A 24,253-nucleotide genomic window follows, 5' to 3' on the forward strand; every position below is an offset into this window, starting at 1 on the left:
TACTCTGTACTGGAGCTCAGACAGTATAGGATTCCTAATAATTCCCTGTGGTTTACTTAAAAGAGGATCCAGTGGAAATTGGATGGGAGACAACACCACTTTCACAAGAAAAATGAGTAGAACCTAGAAAATGTGAGCAGTCATAGAAAATATGGAAAGCTGTAGGAGATGGATTAAATCAGTAAAAATCTATCATTCCATACAACCCACTTTGCGATAATTAATACAAGCAACAGTAACAAAGTCTGGAAGCCATGCTGTCAGACCAAAACTTTATTTCACGATAAACGAACATCTGAAATGGAGGAAGCAAATATGAGCAAGCATAACGAAAGTGGTGCTCAGGGGGTCCTATCCAAAGAAATTCAAGACAAGAAAACGAAAAACAGATTAAGGATGCAGTTTGCTGCTCCGTTTGTTTTTATAGCACAATGGATGTGAAAGGCAATGCAGCCTTTACACTCAGGATTTTTAAAAAATAAACTCTGGTTTTTAACAACCTGGCACACAGCCCTATCTATAATTAGCTATAATTTACTGAAATGTGGAACCTTAAATACAGTATAATGAAAACTGAAACCTCAGAGGAAGAATATGAAAAAAAAATACAAATAAAAATAGGGTTATTGCTGCAAGGAACTTGTAGCTATTTGTAGAGATTAATCTAGAACTGTGTCACATTGTTAGAACAGTGGGAGGAGAAAGTTCTGGCCGATCTGGTTGAGTGTGATCTAGTCTTCAGGCCCCGTGCCCCTTCCTCTGGGCACATAAATCCTACAAGGCTGCCTGTAGCTGAGACCTTCTTCCAAGACACAAGAGGTCCAAAGTGTTGTGCCAAAACGTTAGTCAACCAGGTGGCCTTTTGAGGCCCCCTTTTGGGGCTTAGTAACTAACATACATGTTGGGATCACCACACAGAGTGCTCCATGGAAATTCCACCACGTTTCCTAAAGGAGGAAAGACCTATTTCTCGACACCCTTCCGGAAAGCATCCGTGGAGCACATCAGACTGTCTCAGAGTTCACAGCTTTTCTTCTTCCAGAAAATAAGACATGATCCTTTTGGGGCCACTAAATTAATAAACTGTGAAAGAAACTGAACTGACACTTAGGAGTCTGTTATCGACAGAATAGTGAAATTTAAGTGGCAAGTTTAAAAACTGAGAAACTTTCCTCATTTCTCCAGCTGGAGTCTTTACTGGAGGTTGACAATTATCGGTCTCTCATGGGACTGTGTGGCAGCACTCTCAGCATGTGACTGTAAGAGCCCCTTTCTTGGATACAAAAGGCAGGAAAAGGCCTCCTGCTGGGTGCTGCATGTCTACAGAACGCTGGCTGGTGAGGCCCTTGCTCTGTTTGACTGTGGACCCCAACAGGCTCAGTGAACTGTTACACAGCGACCTGAACACTCGAACCGAACACCGTACAGCTGTCTGGTGCCTGCATATCAAAGGCCTCAGGGACCTCACTCTGTGCTTCCAACACCAACAAAGTCAGTTCCAAGCAATTCTGGGATGTCCGTAGGGCTGAGAAAAGAAAGAAAACAGAAGCCTGATTAGATCAGCAGTCTCTGGAGCATTGGGAATTGATCCCAACCGAAATAAGAGCTGAAAGCCTGGTATAGTTGGCTGTTTTCATTTACAACTGAGAAAGCTTGGACCCTAAACCACAAATGAGGTACTTTATTACCTTTTTTGTAACATTTCCACATGTGCTCCGTGAAAACCTGATCCTGAGGCACTCAATGATCCCTGGTCAAGTGAGCTTACAATTAGGGTGAGGCAACAGGAAACCATATATCCTGTCCTAGGACACAGCCCACAGCTCCTAGCGTTGATGTAGAATCTGACTTTACATGTCTATTATGGGACTGTGTCGCTGAGACCTTCCCAAGACATGAAAGGTCCAAAGTGTCGTGCCAAAATGTTAGCCTGCACCTCAAGAGCCCCAGCCGATGAGGACAAAGCAGTTCTGCGGCAGGTGAAGCACCTGCTCTGTCTCGTGGGCGGGCTTCCCAGAGTCCCCTGAAAACAAAGGAGCCAGCCTCTTCGTCTCGCAGCACTTTGGAGCGCCAGGGTGGCCGAGCGGCCCTGGTAAAGGAGGGGCAGGCGCAACATGCCCGCCAGGCCCTCCCCCAGCTCTCAGGGGCTTCATTAGTTACCAGCTCTCTGGGAGTAGGGGGACAACCCTCGCTTCTCTGTGCGTCGTGCACAGGGGCCTCTCACGTACTTCCGAGGACAGGGAAGGATGGAAGAGGACAAGAGGATCAGGGAGGGGAGGGGCAACCAGAGGTGCTGAGAGGAAGGAAAACCAGGCCCCTGTTCGCCCGGGCACTACTGTCTGGACAGCTGCCTCTTCACCTCTCCCCTGCCGTGCCAGAGCTCTTAGATGGCTCCTGGTCCCAAACAGGGCCAAATGACATGCACCTCAGCAGTCAGGGCCCAGAGTAAAATCTCCTCAAGGGCTGTCTGAGGCCAAAACAAGGGCTAAGATACGTGTCGAGGCTCCCGACTGGTCGAGAAGGTAGAAACACAAGAGAAGAGGAACGAGGGGGAAGAATCTGAGCTGGCTGGGAAGCAGAGCTTAGCACGGGGCTACAAACAGGCCGGGAAAGCAGGGGCCAGGCTGGGCGCCAGCAGCCTGTGCCCTTCAGACTCCTTACCTTGGGCCAGGAGCCCTGCTTGGCCATCGTCTTCACCTCCTGCTGCAGTAAGGCGTCAGTGAACTGCTCTGCCTGCCTGGCCTCCTCTTCCTCCTCTTCCTCCTGCTGGTCCTCTTCCCATGCCCGCAGCTGGCGCTCTGCAACCTGGCCACCAAGAACAAAGTCAGCCGGGACCGAGCTCCCTGGGCAGAGCCCTGCTTCAGGTCACGAGGGAAAGCCTGTGGATCTACCCCAGTCAGAGAATCCAAGCTAAGGCACAGTGATGGCAAGTGCAAGAGGGAAGGGCACTGATGAGACTGGAAAGGTTGCACGCATGGTAATGTGCAGCTTGTGAAAAGCTCTGGGTGTGGCCACCTGCTTGGAAGATTCTGTGTTCTCTACCAGGTTCCAAACTGAACAGAGAATGGTGGCCCAGCGAGCCACATGCCTGTGGAGGCAGACAGGAGAGGGATGACAGGTAGGCACAGCAGCCTCGCTCCCACACATGGAGGACCTGGAGTGGCACCGGAACGAATCAGGAGGGTCGGGGTTTCAGCTGGAAATGAAATGGGTGCACTGAGCTCACAAATGTGGGCCTCTCGGACAAGGTCTTAGTGCCTGGATGTGGAAATACGTCAAGGGTCCCCGCGTCCGGTGCCATAACAGTGCAGAGGCCACAGCAAGCGGCCTGCCGCTCACATTCCCCTGCTGAGGCTTCCTCCCCCACCAGGCTCAGCCCACCTGGGCCTCCAGCTCCTGTTTCCTGGCCGATTTCAGTTCTTTGCTTTCCTCTTTCTCACGACGAGCTGACTCTCTGACCTCCTCAAGATTTCGAATAAGTTGCTCCCGGTGTCTCAGGGATTCCTCTTGTGCCCGTCGGTTTTGTTCAAGCTTTGCTTGTATTTGTTGTTGTCTCCCGGTCAGAACCTACCCTCAGCAGGAAGGCAAAGGGCAGATTTCAGTTCGACTTAGCAGTTCCCTATTCCACAAGCTGTGGACAGGCTACAGCTGCCCCAAGACCCAGCCTCGTCCTCAGCCTCAGGCCCGAATACCCCACGTGAAGGCAAGTGAGATCACAGCACTGGCCCATGCCACGTCAGCCCGGCTTCCCAACCGTCCCCACCACACAGAAAATGCACACAGACCACGCGTTAGGGAGAGACAGCTGGGCACTGACAAGATCCAAGGAGGCGGATGGAGCTCCCTCCCTAGGCACAGAAACAGCAACAAGCTTGTGAGCCTCACTCCCTCTTGGTAGGTTCCAGAAAAAGAAAGAAACCACAAGCCACACAGATGACCGGAAGTAATCTGGGTCATCCCCTCAACCTTCGGGATCTAAATACTTGCAGAAACCTTGCTGGGCTTGAGACTTGGCCACAGCACAGGATCACATCCAGAGCAGTCAGGACTCAAGAATCAAGAACGGTGGGAAGCCACTTGCTGTACCCAACAGTTATGCTCCCGGGACAGGACACGTGAAGTGGCCACAACTAGGAGGAATTTTGTTTTTCATTTTCAAATTTGTATTTAAATTCTAGTTAACATATAGTGTAATATTGGTTTCAGGAGAATTTAGTGATTCATCAATTACATATCACACCCAGTGCTCAACACAAGAGGAGGAACGTTTTTAATAGGGAAAATCAAAGGTGTTGCAGAGTACCGGTATTCACAGAAGGGAGAGAGCCCCACTGGGACCGGACTTCCCACGGATTCCAAAATGACATGCACCAAATAGTTCCATTTTTAAGCCACTTTAATTTTCAATACATGGATAATGAAAGATTTTTTCTAAAAGATTTCTTGAAAAAAAAAATTTTTTTTTTTTTTTAACTAAGTAATCTCCACACCCAATGCGGGCTCAAACTCATGACCCTGGGATCAAAAGCCACGTGTCCTACCAAATGAACCACCCAGGTGCCCCTCATTCCTTTTAAATTGGGGTACGTCTTAACGCATTACTTAAATACTGACGAGTTGTGTTCTTTCAAGAGTCCACTTCTGGTTATGCACCCCAAAGAAAAAACTCCTAAATAGGATTTTTTTAGGAAATTTCCATTTCCTAAAAATGGAAAGCCTTATGAACCAAGATGTTCACTGCAATGTTTCTTGTAACACCTCAGGAATAAATCAGAATAAAAAGAACACCCACAAGAGGGGAATAGGAAAAAAACCCCACAGTACACCCAACGTGATATATTAAGTGTGATATCATCAAAATACCTACAAAGGAGATGGAACAGTGCATTAGAATGCTGGAACTCAACAGATAGTATAATAAGGAATATGCAGAAAGACATGTTTGCACGTTTCCACACAGAGTGGAAGGAAACAGAGTAACAGCGACTATGCAAATAATGGGGACCTGGGTGACTTTGTTCTTACTTCCTGTACTCCTGAATTTTCTTCTAAAAAGCTGATACTACTTTCACAATGACATTAGAAGTCTATTTAAAAGGAGCGTCTGGGTGGCTCAGACGGTTAAGCGCCCAACTTCGGCTCAGGTCATGATCTCGTGGTTTGTGAGTTCCAGCTCCACATCAAGCTCTGTGCTGATAGCTGGGAGCCTGGAGGCTGCTTTGGATTCTGTGTCTCCCTCTCTCTCTGCCCTTCCCCTGCTCATGCTCTGTCTCTCTCTCTCTCTCTCTCAAGAACATCAAAAAAAAAATTTTTTTTTAAATAAGTCTATTTAAAATAAGCAGAGAGGCCTGTGTTCCAGAACATTTGGCAGGGTCAGTACGCGCTCGCAGCCAGGATTACCTCGCTCATCAGTCTGTCTCGTGCGCTCCTCTCCCGGGCCCACTCCGCCTCTCTCTTTTCCCACATTTCCTTGGCCTCTTCCCTGGGAACACAGAGTGGATGACAGCAGGCTCCTTGCCACCACCAATGGCAGACGAGAACTAAAGACGTGACAGGGCTCCAGCGCATCAGGTACACACGTTCCATAGGGCCAACCTTCAAACCCACTTCTGCGCGCAAACTCTTCACAGTTTACAACTCTGGACTAGCTCATGGAGAGTACTCCTACAGGAAGTACTTTAAGTTGCCTGGCTTATGCTCCCACCTCCTTACAAAACACAACTGTGATGGCTTGCACCCAGGCCATTTAGACACCATGGCAAATGGAGCCACCAGGACCCTGGAGAGGCAGAGGAGCCCTGCTGTGCCTGAGCTCTGTCACTTTGCTCCTGGGGTCACTGCTAGCTCGCCCTGTGGCCTGAGGCAAGTCAGTGACCTCCTCAAGTGACACCTACCCTGCGGATGGATATCAGGATTAAATAAGAGGAGGATGGTAAAGCGCTCTGCACGGTGTCTGACCCACAAGAAATGCCCAATAAATGTGACATGTTATTCAATTTTTTCAATCTACTAGATTTTTAGGATCCAGACCCATTTAAAAAAGACCTAAGAAGCATTCAGCATCTCCATAATTTGTAACAATTTCCTTTCAAATTTCTAAGATCTTAAATGAACAGATCCTTACTCTAAACCCTAGTGGTTTCCACCTTACATAACAAGGGAAACACCCCTGCAAGCCGGGTCTGCTAGCAAACATGTGCTCCTCCCCATGGGCAGATTAACAAGGACGGATGCTTCAGGGACAACAGGAGACCCTGGTGGTGGCCTGCAGAGACCTAAGGGACCAGAGCAGAGGCTGGGAGGGTCCAGCCCAGGCAGGCATCGCCTCTCACCTCAACAGCAGCTGCAGCTCTGCCTCCCGCTCCCTCTCCAGCTGCAGCTGCTCCTCGATGGCCTGCTTCATCCACGCCGCATCGGCCACGGCCTGCTCCCGTCTGGCCAGGTGCTCGCGCTGGTTCTCGTCCTCCTTCTCCAGGAGCGCTTGCAGGATGCGCTTGTCCGCCTCCTAGAGGGTGGAGGAGGAAGCGCGGTGGGCACCCCTCTGCAGCCACAGCACCCCCCCCCCCCCGCCGCTCCCACAGCGCCCCCTTTCTGCACTCAGCACTGACAGCAGACGTTCGTGATGCTTCCAAAGCTTCCCTACATAGAGATGGGAAGAGTCAGGGTATAACCACTTAGGAGTGGTTTAAAATAACGCAGGAGAGGCCCCTTTGCCACCATGCACCTGTCCCTGCCCTCGGACATGCCTGGTAGCACAGCTTTTGAGAACACGGCTGGACAACAGTTTCACTTCTAAGAATATGGACTAGAGACCCAAAGGCACAAAACCAAATGCACAAAATGCTCACTGCAGAGGTCCCGTAGAGGAAAAACAAAAATGACCCAAACGCATTGGTAGGGAACTGGCTGTAGTGGACATGTCCACAGCGAGATGCAGTAAAGAACAAGGGACTTGGGAGGTCCTGGGACGGAAAAATGTACTCGGGAACAGCAGTGGCGCTGCCACCCCTGGACCACCCTGACAGTAGCGGGCAGGGATAGAGGTAGGCGGGTTCTCTCATTCACTATCCCTGTCCCCGTGTCACTAGAGAGCCCATCGACATACCTGACAGGAACACTGAGCAGCCAGTAAAAAGAACAAGCTCATTCCAAGGATTTGAGGTTTACTGTTAGGTGACTGTGCTGAGGAATGCCACTTCAGGGTTTAAAGAACCCCACCACTGCCCTCTGTGTGTGCTGGGTAAATGTATCTAGAATACACAACAAAGCAGACCCCCCTGGGAAGGGGTGGGGGTCGCGAGCTCATCAAGGGGGAATCTCCCCTAGTGTGATATTCTTGCGAGAACGCACTCATTCTGAGCGATAGAAAGCATTTTCTTCCAAAAAGGGTGAAAGAAATGCCAGGCTGACTCAGACTTACCAGTTCCTCTTGGATCTGCTGTGCACGCCTATTGAGTTGCACATTATACTGATGTCTCAAAAAACGTCTAGAAAGGAGCAAAATACGGTCTGCCTTCAGTGTCTTATGAACGATTAGCGGGGGCCAGATAGCTACTTACTACAGATCTTTCTGGTTTGGGACAGCAATGCAAGTCTGAGAAAGCACGAGGCTTGCCCATCTGGGCACACGCACCCCAGCTCTGCCTTCTGCCGGAAGGCTGCCATCTGCTTCCTCTCTTCCTCCAGCCTCTCCAGCTCCCACCGCTGCTTCAGCAGATTCTCCTGCTCCTTCTTCAGTTTGGTGGCCTGTGGTGACAACAGTGCACCCAGTTAAGGTCATCAGAATCGGAGCTTCCTTCACTCTTCGTGTGTATTTTCGGCAGATGCCAGGCAACAGGGCTGGCCCGGCCACCTGGTGATCAGAACTCCCTCTTACCTCTGGGCTCTGAGCCCTTGGCCCAGCACACTCCCTTCCTGCAAGAGCCTTTCCCAGGCCTGTGGACAAGGATCAGATCCATGCTCCATGCTCCTGCAGGACCCTGTACTTGTTCACACCTTCCTATAACTTAATTCCCTTCCGCACCTGACACGGTTCCTGCCATGAAGGCCAGGACCGTGGGTCTTGCTCACAGCTGTATCTCTAGCACCCAGCTCAGTGCTCAGCATCTAGCAGATAGTGGGCATTAAGGATCTGGTTCTGGAATCATTTGGGCCTAAGGAAGGATGGGCTTTCCTTCAGCCAGATGGGAAAATCTAGCCCAGGTATCTAGCTCAGGGAGACTGCACAGTATTCTCAGAACGGCCTCCGAAACCAAAGACCTCATGGTTTATGCCTTGAGATCCAAAACATGCTAGCTGGGGAGAGCTGTAGCTGCATGCTAGAACATCAGACTAAGTCAAGTCTACTTAGTGCACTGGATAATCCAAGTTCCTTTTTTTTTTTTTGTATAAATTTTGAGACAGAGCATGTGAGTTGGGTATAGGGTCAGAAGGGCAGAGAGAGAGAGAGAGAGAGAGAGAGAGAATGAATGAATGAATGAATGAATGAATCCCAATCAGGCTCCATGCTCAGCATGGAGCCTGATGTGGGGCTTGATCCCACAACCCTGGGATCATGACCTGAGCCGAAATCAAGAGTTGGACACTCAACCAATGGAGCCATCCAGCTGCCCCAGGAAAATCCAAGTTCTAAGAAGGCTCTCACATAGAGCCTAAAACACACACGTAAGAGAACAGCTATTAGCTCCATATTGTGAACATTCTAGGATCTGGATGCACAACCTAGGGGGATGGAAAAACCACGGCGAGGAGTATGTGTCCAAAGGGAAAACCCAGCACTGTTGCATTTCTTAGAACCACCCCTCCCCAATATGGTCTTTTTGGTGCCGCTTCCTAAATGCCTGCTTTATAACGGCAAGCGGCTGCAAGAGGAGGCCATGCCCTCACCTCCAACTCCTTCAGCTTCAGCTCCTCCACCTGCTGGAGCAGCGCCTCAGCCTGGAGTTTGCCCTCCAACCGCCTCTTCTCCTCTTCTGCTTTCATCCGCTCCAGTGCTTCCCTTCGGGCCCTTTCATATTCATTTTCATACCGTTTGTTCTCTTCCTCTTGGGTGGCTTCTTGCTACACGGGGTCAGATGAACGCAGGGGGTCAGAATCTGTCACAGAGCCAGCAAAGACCCAGCTCCCCGCCGCTGTTCTGCATTCCAACGTGTCTACAACAGAGGTCATGCCACTTTTCAGCTGCGTGACCCCGGGTGAGGGTGCGTCTTCCCCGGCTCTGTTCTCACAGTGGGAACCATGGAGTGATCCTTCCCTCAGAGGTGATGCTGGGGAAGTACTCAGGACGGTGCCCGGCACAGAGGAGGGGCTCAACAATGTCAGGATTCCTTCCCTTCCAAAAGTCTCCCCAATGAACCCAGAGGCAAAGCTGTGGGTTCACGGAGGTGTGGACTTTTGTCCCCAGAGGTGCTGCTGTCAGCCCGGGTTGAGAGTTTATGATGCGTGCTACATCAAAAGAGACTGCCGGCAGCAAGAGCGACCTTTAAGATGCACCTTCCACCTGCCAGTGGCTGGCCACTGGTGTTATTCTGCCCTGGGGATGATCGGAAAGGATTCTCATATATGTAGGAGCAACAGACGTCTGCTTTTAACGTGTTAAAGTTAACTGAGATAAAGTCTGTTCCTGGACTGGACTCATTAACATCCAGAACAAGAAAACTTGAGAGACCTGGAGTCACAGCACTTGCACCATGCCATGTAGGACTATTTCCAGAGTCATATACCACACCTGTTTTTTTTCTTCTTTCTGCATTTTCCAAGAGTTTATCACGTGCTCCTTGTGAAGGGCTGATTCAATCTGAGGGTGAGAAGGCAGAGAATGTTCATTTCCTCACTGGTTCATCCGACAGATGGACGCTGCAGAGCACAGTGCTACGCCCTGGCAGGTGACCAGAAGTTCCCTAGGCAAGGACTCAGAGGGGCCCAGGTATCTTACAAGGGAGCACAAGATGACCCCAACATATACATTTGGAACCCAACTCAGTTAGTAAACCAAAGGACCAGGCAGTTTGAAACAGATCTAAGGAGTTGTAACAAAGGAACACAAACTTTTCTCCCAGTACCCTGGGGGTTGTGCAGGGGCAGGTCAGCAGACACTGGAATGGAAATATGATCTCAGAGGCCACCCCTGGTTGGTCTGAAGCATGCCAGGGCCCAGATCAGCAGGAGCTGGGTGAGGCCCAGACTCAGCCTTTTGCCTGGCTCCTCGAAACGTCCTCTGCGAAGCAGTGGCTGTATAAACATGTACTCCCCGCAGCAACAGATGTAACACATTTGGGGTTATTAAGAAGAGATACGGGTTTAGCGAATCTGTTGGATCAGAAAATGAACTGGAACTCTATCCAAAAGCTTTTGTTTGGGAAATTGTTTATAAAAATTTTTAATCTCTTTCTCAACTTACAAATGTAAACATCCGCAACTAACTTGAGCATTCTAAATAAACATTTCTGAGTAAAAGACTTTGGAGCACCCACCTAAACGCTCAAATGGCCAGGGAAAGGAGACCTCCCGTGGCTTAGTGCTAACTGCACAAGGCTCAAAAGCACCAAATTGTTCTATTACTTAGTGGCTGGCAATTTTCTAAATATAATTACAAATAAATTAATGCCACCAAACATACACGCAAAATTTAAGTTAAAATACATCAATGAAATCATCACGGATCATCTTCCTCTAGCCCTGTCTCCACAGAATGCCGCCACCCAAGCCAGACCGCCCCCCACCTGCCCCAGGATCTTGCATATTTGTCCTCCTTTCTCCTGCCACCCTGTTCTGGTCTCCGCCGTCACTGCCCTGCTCACCTCAACACTGCTGCCAAAGCTACTGCTCCCTGAAATGTGGCCAGGGTGCCGCCACAGCCCTGCTTAAAATCATCCAGGTGCTCCCCAGCGCTTCCAGGAGAAGGCCACACAGGGCTGGCTGGGGTCCAGGCCCACGTGCCTCACCAGCCTCAACTCTTGCAGCCCCTGCTCGCCATATGACATCACAAACTCTCAGCCACTCGTCACTCCCTAGATGCACTCTGCTCTCGTGACTCCGGCCTGCTCCTCGCTCAGCTGCCTCAATCTAGAATGTCCTTTCCTCACCTTTACACCATCAAGTTAACACCCAAGTCCTTCCAGACTCCTCCATCCCCGCAACTTCTGAGATGCCGCTCTGACCCACAACTGAGCTGGGGGCACTGCCCCAAATGCCCATCCTCCTGGGCTTTCCCAGCCTACTGCAACCCGCACTGGACCGCAAGTTCCTAAGAAGGGGGGACCCCAGCTAATCTCCACGTGCCCAGGTGCTGGACCATGTGGCAAATGTTCAATAAGTATTGGCTGAACACCCAAGAAACCAGATCTGCATGTGGCATCGTTCAGGTGGCCGGGGTGTTCTCTGTTCCACCCCAGTAAGAGATGCAAGTTCAAAAACAAGAAGAGAAACATGATTTTATCTACTTAGGCAAAGCAAAGGATCTCGCTGGTTTTCACCTCTCGAAGTTTGGGGTTGTTCTTCTTCCAGTGTTCATACAGAAGCTGTTCGGCAATCTGTCAAGGAAACACAAAGAGGGAAGCCTGATGTCACTTTTCAAATTCATTCACATTTTGGATAACCCACAGTGGCGGTCACCTGAGGCGGAGAGCCCCTCGGCTGGCACGCTGTCACTGCGCCTGCCCTCCGGACCTACTGCCTGCCTTGCATCCCTGGCTCTGGGAGACACCAGAGTGGAACCAGACAGCTCTGACAAATGACTCCCACAGTGGTGATGGAAGGGCGCCAAGATCTGATGCTACAGATGGGTCCCAGATGTGACAATCTGCTTCAAAATATACAGCAGGCTTAAAAACACAGACTGGGGCTCACCATTCCCCACAGCTACTTGGAAGATCAAACAGACCAGCGCGCAGCCTGCTGGGGCCACAGGACTGATATAAAGACAAAGGACTCGGATGTAATGACCTGAGGTGACTCGTGCAAAACACACGTGGAGAACAACGTAGCACAAAGCACCTCGCCCTGCAGGCTCTGGAGTTTACCGTTGTCTCATCAGACCAGTGTGCCCAGGGACCCCGTGTGTGTGTCACTGACGGGCTGGGGACGCTCCTGCTCCGTAGGCTCCAGAAGGGCTAGGAGGAGTTACCAGTTTCCTTTGCTCTTCTCGGGCCGACTTGAGATCGCCATGCCGCTCTCGGAGTCTGCCTTCCCGCGTGTCCATGCTTAGCCTTAGCTCCTCCAGTTGTCTGGCCAGCAGGGCCTGCTCCTCCAGCAGCAGCTGCCTCAGTCTCTCCCGCCTGGCTTCCAGCTGCTTCCGCTTCTCCTCTTTCAGCTTCTCACGCTGATAGGCATGCATGCTGGGTGAGAAGGAGCCCTCCCCACGTCAGTCACGCTACAGCCACACGTGGCACACTCACTGCCGTGGGTAAGAGAGGCTGAGGTGGACATGACGCGGTGACACGGTAAAGTGTCTTCCGGCTAAAGTGAAGACAGCGGGTCACAGACCACCGTGCATGACAGAATCTTGCTTTTGCCATAAGAAAATGTACATTGGGGGCGCCTGGGTGGCTCAGTCAGTTGAGCGTCCAACTTTGGCTCAGGTCATGATCCCGTGGTTCGTGAGTTCGAGCCCCGCGCTGGGCCCTGTGCTGACAGCTCAGAGCCTGGAGCCTGCTTCGGATTCTGTGTCTCCCTCTCTCTCTGCCCCTCACCTGCTCATGCTCTGTCTCTCTGTCTCAAAAATAAATAAAACATTTCAAAAAAAAAGAAAGAAAATGTACAGCGGGGGCACCCTGGCGGCTCAGTTGGCTGAGCGTCAGACTTCGGCTCAGGCCATGATCTCCCTCTCTCTCTCTGCCCCTCCCCTGCTTGCGCTCTCGCTCTCTCTCTCAAAAATAATAAACTAAAAAAAAAAAAAAAAAGAAAGAAAAGAAAAAGAAAATGTACAGTGGTCTCACATATGCATGTGGTAACAGTACTAGCTAGTATTGTTTGAGCAATTCCTATATACTAGGTATTATATCTAGGGATAGCTTTCTATTAATCACACACCCAACAAAGTAGGTTCTGTTTTAGCCCCACTTCACTGATGAGGAAACTGAGGCTCATTCATATAGCAAGTGACAGTCAGGAATTCCATCTGGGTTTGTCTGACTCCAAAGCCCATGCTTTTAACTTTCATGTTTTTTACATGTAATTCTGCAAAAATGGATGCGTGTGTGTGCGAATATTTATACACACACAAATGGGGAAAAGCATGGGAGAACAGGTGTATCAGACTGTGCACTGTGATTCTCTCTGGGGACACGGGGTTACAAGAAGACTTCCAGGTTCTACACATATTTCTTATTGTTTTCACTTTTTCAATGCAAATGTATTATTCACTGATGATCTTTTTTTTTTTTTTTCAATTTTCAGTTGGGAAACATCACCATGCATGCAATCTATGCAACTTCCTCAAGCAAACATGCTGATTAGCCATGGGGTTCTTAGTTCTTACAGCCACATCCCCTGAACAACAAGTGGTTTCCTGCCTCCATCCCATCAAGGTCACTGCAGTTACCTTCGCTGGTAGGACGTCTTGGAGCTCCACTCCGCCTGTTTGGAGCTACAGATATCAGACATCTTGAAGTAGCGGCTGTTCTGGTCCCACTGCTGCCGAAGCCGGGCCTCCTGCTCTCGGTGTCGCTGTCGGGCCATCTGCTGGTCCAGGAGCCTCCGGCTGCACCATTGGGAAGGCAGCGTGGGGAGTGCCATCTGAGGAATGGTAGCAATGGTAGGAAAATGAGCCTGCTGCAGCTCCCTAATGAGTGGTCCTCATCCCTTGGCTGCACCCTGGAATCACCCCACTCCAGACCAATGACATCAAAGAAGTCTTAGCTCAGGCTCCCAGGCATCAGCATTTTTAATTTTTTTTTTTTTAAAGTAGTCTCTACACCCAACGTGGAACTCGAACTCACAACCCTGAGATCAAGACTAGCATGCTCTTCCCCCTGAGCCAGCCAGGCACCCTAGGCATCAGCATTTAAAAAATCATGTGCCATCAAGTCTGCAAATCATCACTGTTTTTAAATTTTTTTAGAGAGAAAGAGCGTGAGCCGGGGAGAGGGTCAGAGAGAAAGAGAGAAAAAGTCTCAAGCAAACTCCATGCTCAGCACGGGGCCAGATACAGGCCTCCATCCCACCACTCTGGGATCATGACCCGACTGAAATCGTGAGTCACATGCTCAACAGACTGAGCCACCCAGGTGCTCCTGCAAAGCATCACTTTAAATAAGCCTGGACTCCACTCAGCTGTGAGCCAGACATCATCAAGGGCGCTACAGACGAAGACCGGGAACCAGTCCTAGCAATGCTGGACCAAGCACCTGGGGCTTTCTATGCTCCCCACAAAGTAACAGGAATAATAATCTCAGGGACAAAAAATGTACCAAGCTCTTGACATATATGAATGATCTTTTTCACTGTAATAATCACTCCATTATTTGGCAGGTGAAGAAACTTAAGTTCGAAATGGTAAAGTGACTTGCCCAAGACCACAGAGCCAGGAAGGAGAGGCAATAAAAGAGGTGGGATCCTAATTCATATCAGTCTCAGGCCAGGGCCTAGTCAAGAGTCTGCCTGTTGGGACCAACAAGCCCTGGCTCTGGCAGCCCCCAGGGAGCGGCCTCGCCTGCCCTCATCTTACAGATGGGGAAACTGAGACCCAGGAAGAAATCGATTTGCCCGGGTCACGGAGCAAATGGGGCCATAACTGGAGACTTGAAAGCAGAGAGCAGTCTTACTCCGTACACGTTCCGACCCCAGAGCTGTCCTCCTGGGCAGGGTCTACACTGTGCCTGGTTAGGACAGTGCTTACGGAAAGTCTGTCTGGGTCCAGGCCAAGCCTCAAACTCAGTGCTCAGGCCTGGGGGGAAATAATCTACGTCTATGGGCCAAACGTGGCCCGCAGCTGCCCCTTTATAACCTGTCTTAAACCTGTGGCGCGCCTGACATGATTTTTTCCTTGCCCTGCAAGCCGTCCGCGGAAAAGCTTTCCGCCGGGAATCAAGAAACAAGACTCCGATCCCGCATCAGTCGCATCCTTCACGCAGCCTTCACATCCACGTACGCTTTGCAGAGCAAAGCGTGGGACCCAGAGTGCGCAGGGAACAGGGAGGACTCGACGGCCGGTCCCCCGGCGCCCGCCGCGGTTCCCGCCAACACCGGGCCACGGCGGCCGGGCTCCGCGCGTTCGGGCCCCCACGCCGGTTCCGGCCGAGCCCAATGCCCGACTCACGTTTCTCCGCGCCCCGGAGTTCCCGAAGACTGCCCCCACCGAGCTCCCGCATGCTCCAACCAAGCCCGACAGGTCCCGCGGCCACGCTTCCGGGGCCGCCAAGCACCAACTCCGGCGGTTTCGCCGCTTGTTGCCGGGGCAACAGACCGATGACGGAGCGCCGCGAGGGCCAAGCCGCCTCCAACGCGATACCGGACACTCAGACAGAAAGGAGGTTGTGATTTTTCTCTGGCGCCCTCTCGTGGGGGGAGGGAGATCAATCGCAAACGTCGCTGGTCCCGGAAACCAGCAAGGAGGAGGGTAAAGGCATCCAGTCACTACTACTCAAAATTCAGGGTGGTGGTTACCTGGAGTGTGTGTGTTGAGGGGGGGGGGGGGGGGGGGGGTGGTGGTGAGGGGAATGTAGGTGAGGGTGGAGGGAAGTCAGGGGGATACGACAGGAGAGGAGAATATAAATCAGTGGTTCTCAAACCTGGCTGCACACGAGAATCACCTGGGGAAGGCTTAAGTCTAGATGCCGTTAAAGAAGTAAAAATAAATAAATACAGACCAAACTCCAGACGAGTCCCATCAGGTTCTCAGGGTGTCAGAGGTTGTCTTAGCTCCCCAGGGGCACTCAGTGTGCAACCAGCTCGGAGAACCGCTGGCCTAAATAGATACACGTTATTGGAAACGATTGTCTTTCGCTTGGTGGTGAGTTCCAGAGTGTTGGTTCTATTGGTGTTTTCTGACCCACATGTGTTACACGTATTGTTTTATGTGTGAAAAAGATAATTAAGGGGAACCTAGAGCATGCGACTCTTGATGTCAGGGTCATGAGTTCAAGACCCACGTTGGCGTAGTTTTAAAAAATTTTATTTTTTAAAAAGTTTACCAAAAAAAAAAAGATAATAAACTTCACTCATTCATCCTCTTTTCTTTAATTTTCCCATTCTTTGTATTTAATTCCCTTCATTCCTCCTTTCATTCTTATTCATCTGTTTTTTCTGGTGCGGTGAAGTATCTTGTTGAACACTTTGGCCTCTATTCCAACCTCCGCCAAGCTACTTGTGGGGTCTTGGGCATGTCACTTCATCTCTCTATGAAATGAGAATATGAAAGTAATTGAACAGGGATACCATTAGACCAAGACAGCCCTGATGCCTTGCTTGCTTAGGACGCAAACTGAAACCTGAATCAGGTTTCAGGCAAACTGAAGCCAGAATCAAGGCCCTAGAGTCTGAGAATATTTTTTTTTTCTTTTTTTTTTTTTTAAATGTTTGTTGTGGGTTTTTTTTTAACTTTTTTTTTAAATTTATTTTTGAGACAGAGAGAGACAGAGCATGAACGGGGGAGGGGCAGAGAGAGAGGGAGACACAGAATCGGAAGCAGGCTCCAGGCTCTGAGCCATCAGCCCAGAGCCCGATGCGGGGCTCGAACTCATGGACCGTGAGATCGTGACCTGAGCTGAAGTCGGACGCTTAACCGACTGAGCCACCCAGGCACCCCTAGAGTCTGAGAATATTAACGTTTATTCATTTTTGAGAAAGAGAGAGCTCGTGCGTACAAGTGGGGGAAGGGCAGAGATAGAGGGGGAGACACAGAATCCCAAGCAGGCTCCAGGCTCTGAGCTGTCAACACAGAGCTCGACACAGGCCTCGAACCCACAGATAGTGAGACCATGACCTGAGCTGAAATCGGACCCTTAAGTGACTGAGTCACCCAGGTGCCCCTAGAGTCTGAGAAAATTAAATGTAAGGACAACCAATCACAAACAGCCACCTAGCCTTTCCCAGATAAAACAACTACCTATGTGGCAGCCAATAAAATGATTTCCTTGCTTTGCTTCCGTGTCTTCTTTGTAAAAAGAAAGCTCTCCCCCAGCTCCTGCCTGGTGGCAGAGAGCTCCTACCCACCTTTGGTGTGGCATCACCCAGTTAAAATATATGCCCAAATAAACTCTTGAAAAATTAGAATGTGCCTCAGTTTACCCTTGAACAAGAATACCACCAGTGCTGTTGTTTAAGGTTGCCCTTGTGAGACGAAATGAAGTTTCAGTGGAGACCACCTGGTCGATCCCAGGTAAGTACTCCTTTTTATACATCTCCCTTTACTTAGTTGACTCAGGGTCTGCCCTGCCCCGTACGTGAGATTCCCCAGGGTTACCCTTCTGTTGGTGCCTACCCCTTTGGCCAAGCTCAAGGCCTTTTCCATATCGTGTCCCCAATGGGCAAGGGAGGCAGCTACCCACTGGGGGCCAGTCCAGCAAAAGAACCCAAGACATAAATGCTTATTGGTGGGTCTCTGTGAATGTGGTAGGAACTTCAGAAATAAGTGAACTGGGTAGGGGGAGACCTCCTTCAGGTCCTGATTTTGTGACTCTTGAGTGAGTCCCCTTTGCCACCTGGTCCTAGGTTTTCTTATCTGTATGATGGCCTTAAAGGACCAAACAAGCTCCATTAGTGGGATTCCAGGGCTTAGGGCTTGACTAGCCTGGTCCCCAGGCCATGGTCTCTAGGTCTCTTCTGCTCAACAGTCATCCCCACTGGACCCCCACTTAGTCAACCTCTACCCTCATGGTTACATAGCTACCTGTAGCTCATTAAGCATCTTTACAAGTATCCTTTCCTTTGATCCTCCCAGAATCCCTGTGAGATATTTTATCATTCCCATTTTATTTTTTTAAGATTTTATTTTTATACCCACCGTATACCCAACGTATACGTTGGGTGGGGCTTGAACTCATAACCCCAAGATCAAGAGTCTCATGCTCCGACTAAGCCTGCCAGGCACCGTTTATTATTCCCATTTTAAAGTTGACTAAACTGAGCCTCAGAAAGTGGCATCCCTTGCCTGGGGAGGGTGGTGGAAGCCCTGCTCTGATTCTGGGGCGCGGGCTTCCCTGCTGTTGTCTTGGCATCCAGCACATGGTAGGCTCACCGTGGTATTTGCTGAGAATGAACGAGTAGATTCCCTGCACTTGAATGCCTTCTTCTTCAGAAGAAAAGGGGAGGGGCGCCTGGGTGGCCCAGTCAGTTAAGCGTCCAACTCTTCGTTTCAGCTCAGGCTGTGATTTCACCGTTAGTGAGTTTGAGCCCTGCACCAGGCGTCGCGCTGGTAGTGCAGGGCCTGCTTGGGATTCTCTCTCTCTGTGTCTCTGTCTCTGTCTCTCTCTCTCTGCCCCTCCCCTGTTCATGCTCTCTCTAAAATAAACTTAAAAAAGGGGGGGGGGCGGGAGCATGATATCAAAAGCAAAAAGAAAAAACAGAACTCACGTTGCTGGAATACTCATTTAAACCTCCCTCCCGCGGGAGTCCTGCCTCCATTCTGTACACGAGGGAACTGAGACCCTGGAGAAGTCAAGTCACTCTCTTGAGGTCACACAGCAAGGACTAGGAGAGCCAGGATTTCCACGCACCCCCCAGACCTTACGATCCCTCTTCAGACTGCTTTTCCAAGAGCCTGTGACTTGCAGGTGTAGCTCTTAAAAGAGGCCGGCAGATGTGGACCAGCTGGGCCATTTAAAGAGTTCAACGATGTTAAATATTTACTGACAGGTTGATGACTATGGCCCACAGGGGGCTGAGAGGGGAAATCCAGGCAGGTGGATGCCGTACATGCTGGGCCCTGGGCCAGCGCGGTGAGGAGGGCTGTTCTTGGACTTGTGTCTCTGGGTGTCCTGGCAGGGCAGGAGAAAACAGGACCGGGGAGATGGTGTGGCCGCATGGGAGCAGCTCCCCGTTGGCTGAAACGTGACAGTGCTGGAGGCCATGCTGTGCCCTCACTTAATTAGCAGGTGTCATTGCCAAGGCACATGGGTCTATGCTGGGGTTTCACGGAATTTCAACATCAGCCACCCAGATGCTCTCTTCTCACCTGGGCTGGGCTCCCCATCCTCCCGGATGCTGAAGTAGGCCAGCAGCTCAGAGATCCTGGGGCTACGAGGCTGCCTGCTGGAGCCCCAGTTTTGTGTTTTAATAACAACAATGGGAATAATCATAAATGTAGGTATCTGTGAGAAAAAAAAAAGTGTAAAATGGCATTCACCAGAAACAGTGGATATCACTAGGGGGCAGGATTCAGGGTGATTTGAATTTTTATTTCCCTCCAGGTTTTTGAATTTATGATGGTCGCTGTTGCTTGTGTAATTAACAAAAAAATAAGGCATTGGTTGGTTAATCATAACAACCTCACTTCCATCGTGCCTTAGACTTTATGAGGTACTTTCAATGCATGAATGGCTTTCAACCTTGGCTGCAGGTCTGGATCACCTAGAGAAATTTTTTTAAATCCTCATGCTTGATCCTGGAGACAGGTTCTGATGTAGGTGGTCAGAGGTGGGGTCTGGGCATCTGTATTCTTTCCCATTTTTGGTAGTTTATCTCTTTAATTAAAAACATTTGGGGGGCACCTGGGGGGTTCAGTCGGTTAAGTGTCCGACTTCGGCTCAGGTCATGATCTCGTGATTCATGGGTTCGAGCCCCACATCGGATGGGCACTGTGCTGACAGCTCAGAGCCTAGAGCCTGCTTCAGATTCTGTGCCTCTCCTCTCTCTCTCTGCTCCTCTCTTGCTCACGCTCTGTCTCTCTCAAAAATAAATAAACATTGAAAAAAAAGTTTTGGGGTGCCTGGGTGGCTCAGTGGGTTGAATGTCCTATGCAGAGTTCAGCTCAGGTCATGATCCAAGGGTCGTGGGACTGAGCCCAGATTCAGGCTCCACACTGAGCATGAAGCCTGCTTGGGATTCTCTCCCTCTCTCCCTCTCACAATATAAAAAAAAAAAAAAAAAAAAAAAAAAGTATCAAATTAAAAAATAAAAATAAATTTCAAAAAAAATTTTTAATGTTTATTTATTTTTGAGAAAGTAAGCACAAGCAGGGGAGGGGTGGGGTGGGGGGGAGGGACAGAGGATCTGAAGTGGGTTCCATGCTGACAGCTGAGAGCCCAATGTGGGGGCTCAAACTCACAAACTGTAAGATCATGACCTGAACCTAAGTCAGAGGCTCAACAGACTAAGCCACCCAGGTGCTCCTAAATTCAAAAAGTGTTAATTGACGTATGGTTGATACATAATATCATGTTAGTTTCAGGTGTATAACACAGATCCAATATGTAACGAAATGTATATGTAACGAAATGCTCACCACCATGAGTGTAGTCCCCATCTTCCGCCAAAGTTATTACAATATTATTGACTGTATTCCCTTTGCTGTACTTGTCATCCCTGTGACTTATTTAACTGGAAGCTTATCTGTACTTTTCATACACTTTAGAATAGTTTTCGATTCACAGAAAAATGCAAAGATAGTACAGAGAGTTCCTTCTGCTTTATACTCCTTTTTCCGTTACTAACATGTTATGTTCATTAGGTACTTCTGTAGGACAGAAGTCTCACGGGGTTGAGTTCAAGGAGTCAAGTTCAAGCTCCTGATGCGGCTACATTTCCGGAGGCTCCAGGGAAGAATGGGTGTCTTTGCCTTCTTCAGGCTTCTGGAGGCTGCCATGTTCCTGGGCTTTCTTTCGTCTTCACAGCCCACAGCCTAGCATCTCCTTCTGCCCATTCTTCGCCAGCCGCATCTGCTCGGCCTCAGCTGGGGAATCTTCTCCACTTTTAAGGATTCATGTGCCCACCTGGATGATTCAGGATAACCTTCCCATTCCAAGGTTTTTAACCTTAACCACCTCTGCAAACCCCTTCTTCCACGTAGCCAAGGTAACCTGTTCACAGGTTCTGGAATTAGGGGGTGGACGTCTTTGGAGGTCAGTATTCCACCCACCACAGGAGGAAAGGGGGACACTTTTAATTATCGTCATTCAATTTCATTTGGCTTTGCCTTTTGTTTTTTACCACCACCCCCCCCCCAAATAGTACATCACTACCACATCTCTTATCCTTCTAAGCCCTCCTGGCCTCTGTTTACCTCCTTCCTCCCAGTTTGGAGGTCGTCACCCTGAGAGAAACCTGTACAGGTAAGTCTGCCCTCTTCAGGTGCGTGGCCAGGACCTTCCATTACCACGGATGCTCTATTTGTCAATCAGGTGAGCTCATCAGACCCTATTCGAACAGACCTGTTCCTATGTGCAGAGGAAGCTGAAAAATGGAATTCTGTTCCAGAACCTCCCATTCAGGTCGTACAGCCTGCTTCCACCTGCTGGAATACATTTGTCTGATGGAACAGCACTAGTTTTGTTTTTTTTGTTTTTTTTTGGTATTCCTTTTATTTTTCAAGGCCAGCCCCGTATGAAGGAAGCAGCCTCTGTGTAGCTCTGAATCATTTCGTGTCACTGAGCTTTAATTTTCCTATCTATGAAATAGGGATGATAGTATGAATTTGTTATTGACAGCTGCCTTAGCCCAGGGCCAGCACATTGTGGGAACTTGATAAATAATACCTGTTGGTGTCATAATTGCCCTGATACAATTTTATGCGTAGCGCCTGCCTCTGTAAGTGCTGGGTTCATTTCCCCCCTCCTAAAGGAAGGCGCTGGGAAATTGTTACTTATTTGCATACGAGCGGTTGATAAACTCGCCACCATTCCCCCCAGTTTCCCTGCTCAAGCTACACCCTGATTGGGGTTGGGGTATTGCCTTCTCTCTGTGGTTCAGGAGGAAATCCTGATCTGTCTAACCCAACTACGGTGGACCCACAGCCTTGTGGGGGAGAGGGGGTGGGGCCCAGTTCTAACCAAAGACACTTCAGGGGATGTCTGCTGGGGGTGGGGGTGGGGCAACTCCTGGGTACTGTTATATGTGCAAGAGACCTGTGGTACTGCTGCAGCCATAACCCCAGCAGGAGCATGCCACCAACACAGCTGACCGTGACCATCACAGGGCAGGAAGAGAGAAGGGTCGCTGCTTGATGGCGATGTCAGAAACAGAATCGACCCATCCCATGGGCCCCAATCCCAGAGCTTGGTTCTTCCTTTCTTTTCTTTTCTTTTTCTTTCTTTCTTTCTTTCTTTCCTTCTTTCTTTCTTTCTTTCTTTCTTTCTTTCTTTCTTTCTTTCTTCTTTCCTTTTTTCTTTTAAGATCTTTCTTTTTATTACTGTTTTATAGTAAAACAAAACAAAACAAAACACATAACTTGATATCTACCCCCTTAACAAAGCTTTAACTATACGGTACAGAATTGTTGATGGATAAAGAAGATGTGATACGTACAATGGGACTCCTTTTACAGGATAAAATAGTCTTCTTGCTTTATGTCATTTTTCAGTTACCAGGAAACATTCCCATCGACAGACTTTTCTAGAGCAACATCACTCACAGTGCAGTATGTATGTGTATATACATATGGATAATATTTGGGGAGGAGGGCATTAAAATACACTTATAAAATCAACCACGTTAAACATTTTAAAAATGTATTTATTTTTGTTTTAGAGCATGTGTGCAGGCGGGGGAGAGGGACAGAGGGAGAGAGAGATTCCCAAGCAGGCTCAGGCTCAGCGAGGAGCCCGACACAGGGTTCAGTCTCACCAACCATGAGATCATGACCTGAGCCAAAACCAAGAGTCGGACACTCAACTGACTGAGCCTCTGAGGCACCCCAATTTTAACCATTTTTAAGTGTGCAATTCAGTGGCATTAAGCACACTCACAATGTTGTGCAGCCGCTCAGCGTGTGTTTCAACTATTATCTAATATACAAAACCAGGTCATGGAAAATAATAATAATGATGATGATAATAATAATAATAACACTCCACGGCACATACCACACTGGAGGCGGGGATGGTTTTTTCATGGTCGAGGTATTGCTGGCCAAAAAAGACACTAGAAAACAAAATATTCAAACACCCCTTTCCCCAGGCAGGTTGGCAGTTTGCTGTGGCCCACACACAGGAACCGGTGCTGAAAGAATGCCCCCCCCAACTCCCAGGGGTGCAGCAGGGACCTAGAATAGAACTTGAATCATTCAGGCTGCTTGCCTTTGTCACGGCTGACTTTCAGAAGAACGCCCGCACCCTGTGCAAACAGCAGGCTTCCTGGAAGACAACGTGATGTGCGAGACCTTCAGTTTTAGAATCGGCCTGTAATTCTTGATCCACGACGGCAGCTGGAGAACCGATGTCAGAGGTTCCCCCCACATCCCCACCCCAGTTCTCCCTGGGCAGGGGTGGGGGGGGGCCAAGACCACAGTTGAAGAACCACCTGACCCAGCTTGGTGGAGCTCACCCTTGACTTTACACAGAGAAGGGGAGGACGTACCCAAATGGGGCAAGTGGCACAGTCAGTGTGTCTTGTGAGAGCAGCTGGTGGCCTCAGCGAGCCGAGACAGAAACAAGCTGCAGAGAAGGGGAGAGAGACTCAGCCAGTACCTGCGTGGCACTTATTGAACATCTATTGTCCTCTGCGCCTCTGTGATTTCTCTTCTCACGGTGTCTCCAGGAAGAATGAGTTATTGCAACCCCACTTTTTAGATGGGGACACTGAGGTTCAGTGTGGTTGGGCAGAGGACGCTCATGGCCAGTGTCGTGAGTCAGGGTCCCCATCCCAAAGTCCACACCGGTTCCATTCTGCTGGGCTGTCAGATGTGGGCGTGGCCCACCGAGATGGGGCATCAAGCCAGCCTTGCGTTTTCCATGGCTTTCCTGGACATGGGCACCCAGGGGCCATCCCTGGACGGTAGAGAGCTTCCACTTCCCAAGTTACCAAGTTCAGGGTGATTGGAGGATGGTGTGAGAGCAACTCCCTTCTCTGCTCAACTTTGAGCCTTCCTGGGCTCCCCCTTTCCCTCTACATGAAGTCCACACCTTGAACAAGTCACTGGATCCAACGTTGGCTGTTGGCCAACCTTGCCCGCCATATTGGCCTTTCCTTTAAGCCCTGTGGCCTGCATTTCTGCCATGCTGTGCCCTCTGCCTGGAAGGCTCTGCCCTACTTCTAACTCTTCCTCACCCTTCAGATCTTGTAAATGCCACTTCCTCTGGGAAGCCCTCCCTGATCTTCTCTAATGACATCAAGTTGCCTGGCCTCAGGACACCCTGCATTTTCCCCATAGTGTTCACTGCAG

The 24,253-nt window shown here is 49.7% G+C and overlaps 1 protein-coding gene across 1 annotated transcript; it reads right to left on the reverse strand.

Moving 5' to 3' along the window:
* Positions 1-255: 255 nt before the first annotated feature.
* TCHP (trichoplein keratin filament binding) lies at positions 256-15,391 on the reverse strand. Its single transcript, XM_040443602.1, has 13 exons — positions 15,257-15,391; positions 13,541-13,734; positions 12,125-12,335; positions 11,475-11,531; positions 9,728-9,796; positions 8,887-9,060; positions 7,634-7,746; positions 7,421-7,487; positions 6,333-6,505; positions 5,401-5,482; positions 3,382-3,567; positions 2,662-2,805; positions 256-1,525 (listed from the first exon to the last, which is right to left on the reverse strand). Exons 2-13 carry the CDS (start codon positions 13,732-13,734, stop codon positions 1,493-1,495), a joined length of 1,503 nt encoding a protein of 500 aa, XP_040299536.1. The 5' UTR covers positions 15,257-15,391; the 3' UTR covers positions 256-1,492.
* Positions 15,392-24,253: the final 8,862 nt, after the last annotated feature.

The sequence above is a fragment of the Herpailurus yagouaroundi genome, unplaced genomic scaffold, assembly GCF_014898765.1.
Source record: "Herpailurus yagouaroundi ecotype Mexico unplaced genomic scaffold, PumYag 191, whole genome shotgun sequence".
Lineage (NCBI taxonomy): Eukaryota > Metazoa > Chordata > Mammalia > Carnivora > Felidae > Herpailurus > Herpailurus yagouaroundi.

Coding starts and splice junctions, on each gene's coding strand:
- TCHP (XM_040443602.1), bottom strand. CDS start 13,734: ATGGCACTCCCCACGCTGCCTTCCCAATGGTGCAGCCGGAGGCTCCTG. Junction 5,483..6,332: donor GAGCTGCAGCTGCTGTTGAG/GTGAGAGGCGAT, acceptor CTGTGTTCCCAG/GGAAGAGGCCAAGGAAATGT. Junction 1,526..2,661: donor AGCAGGGCTCCTGGCCCAAG/GTAAGGAGTCTG, acceptor TTCTTTTCTCAG/CCCTACGGACATCCCAGAAT.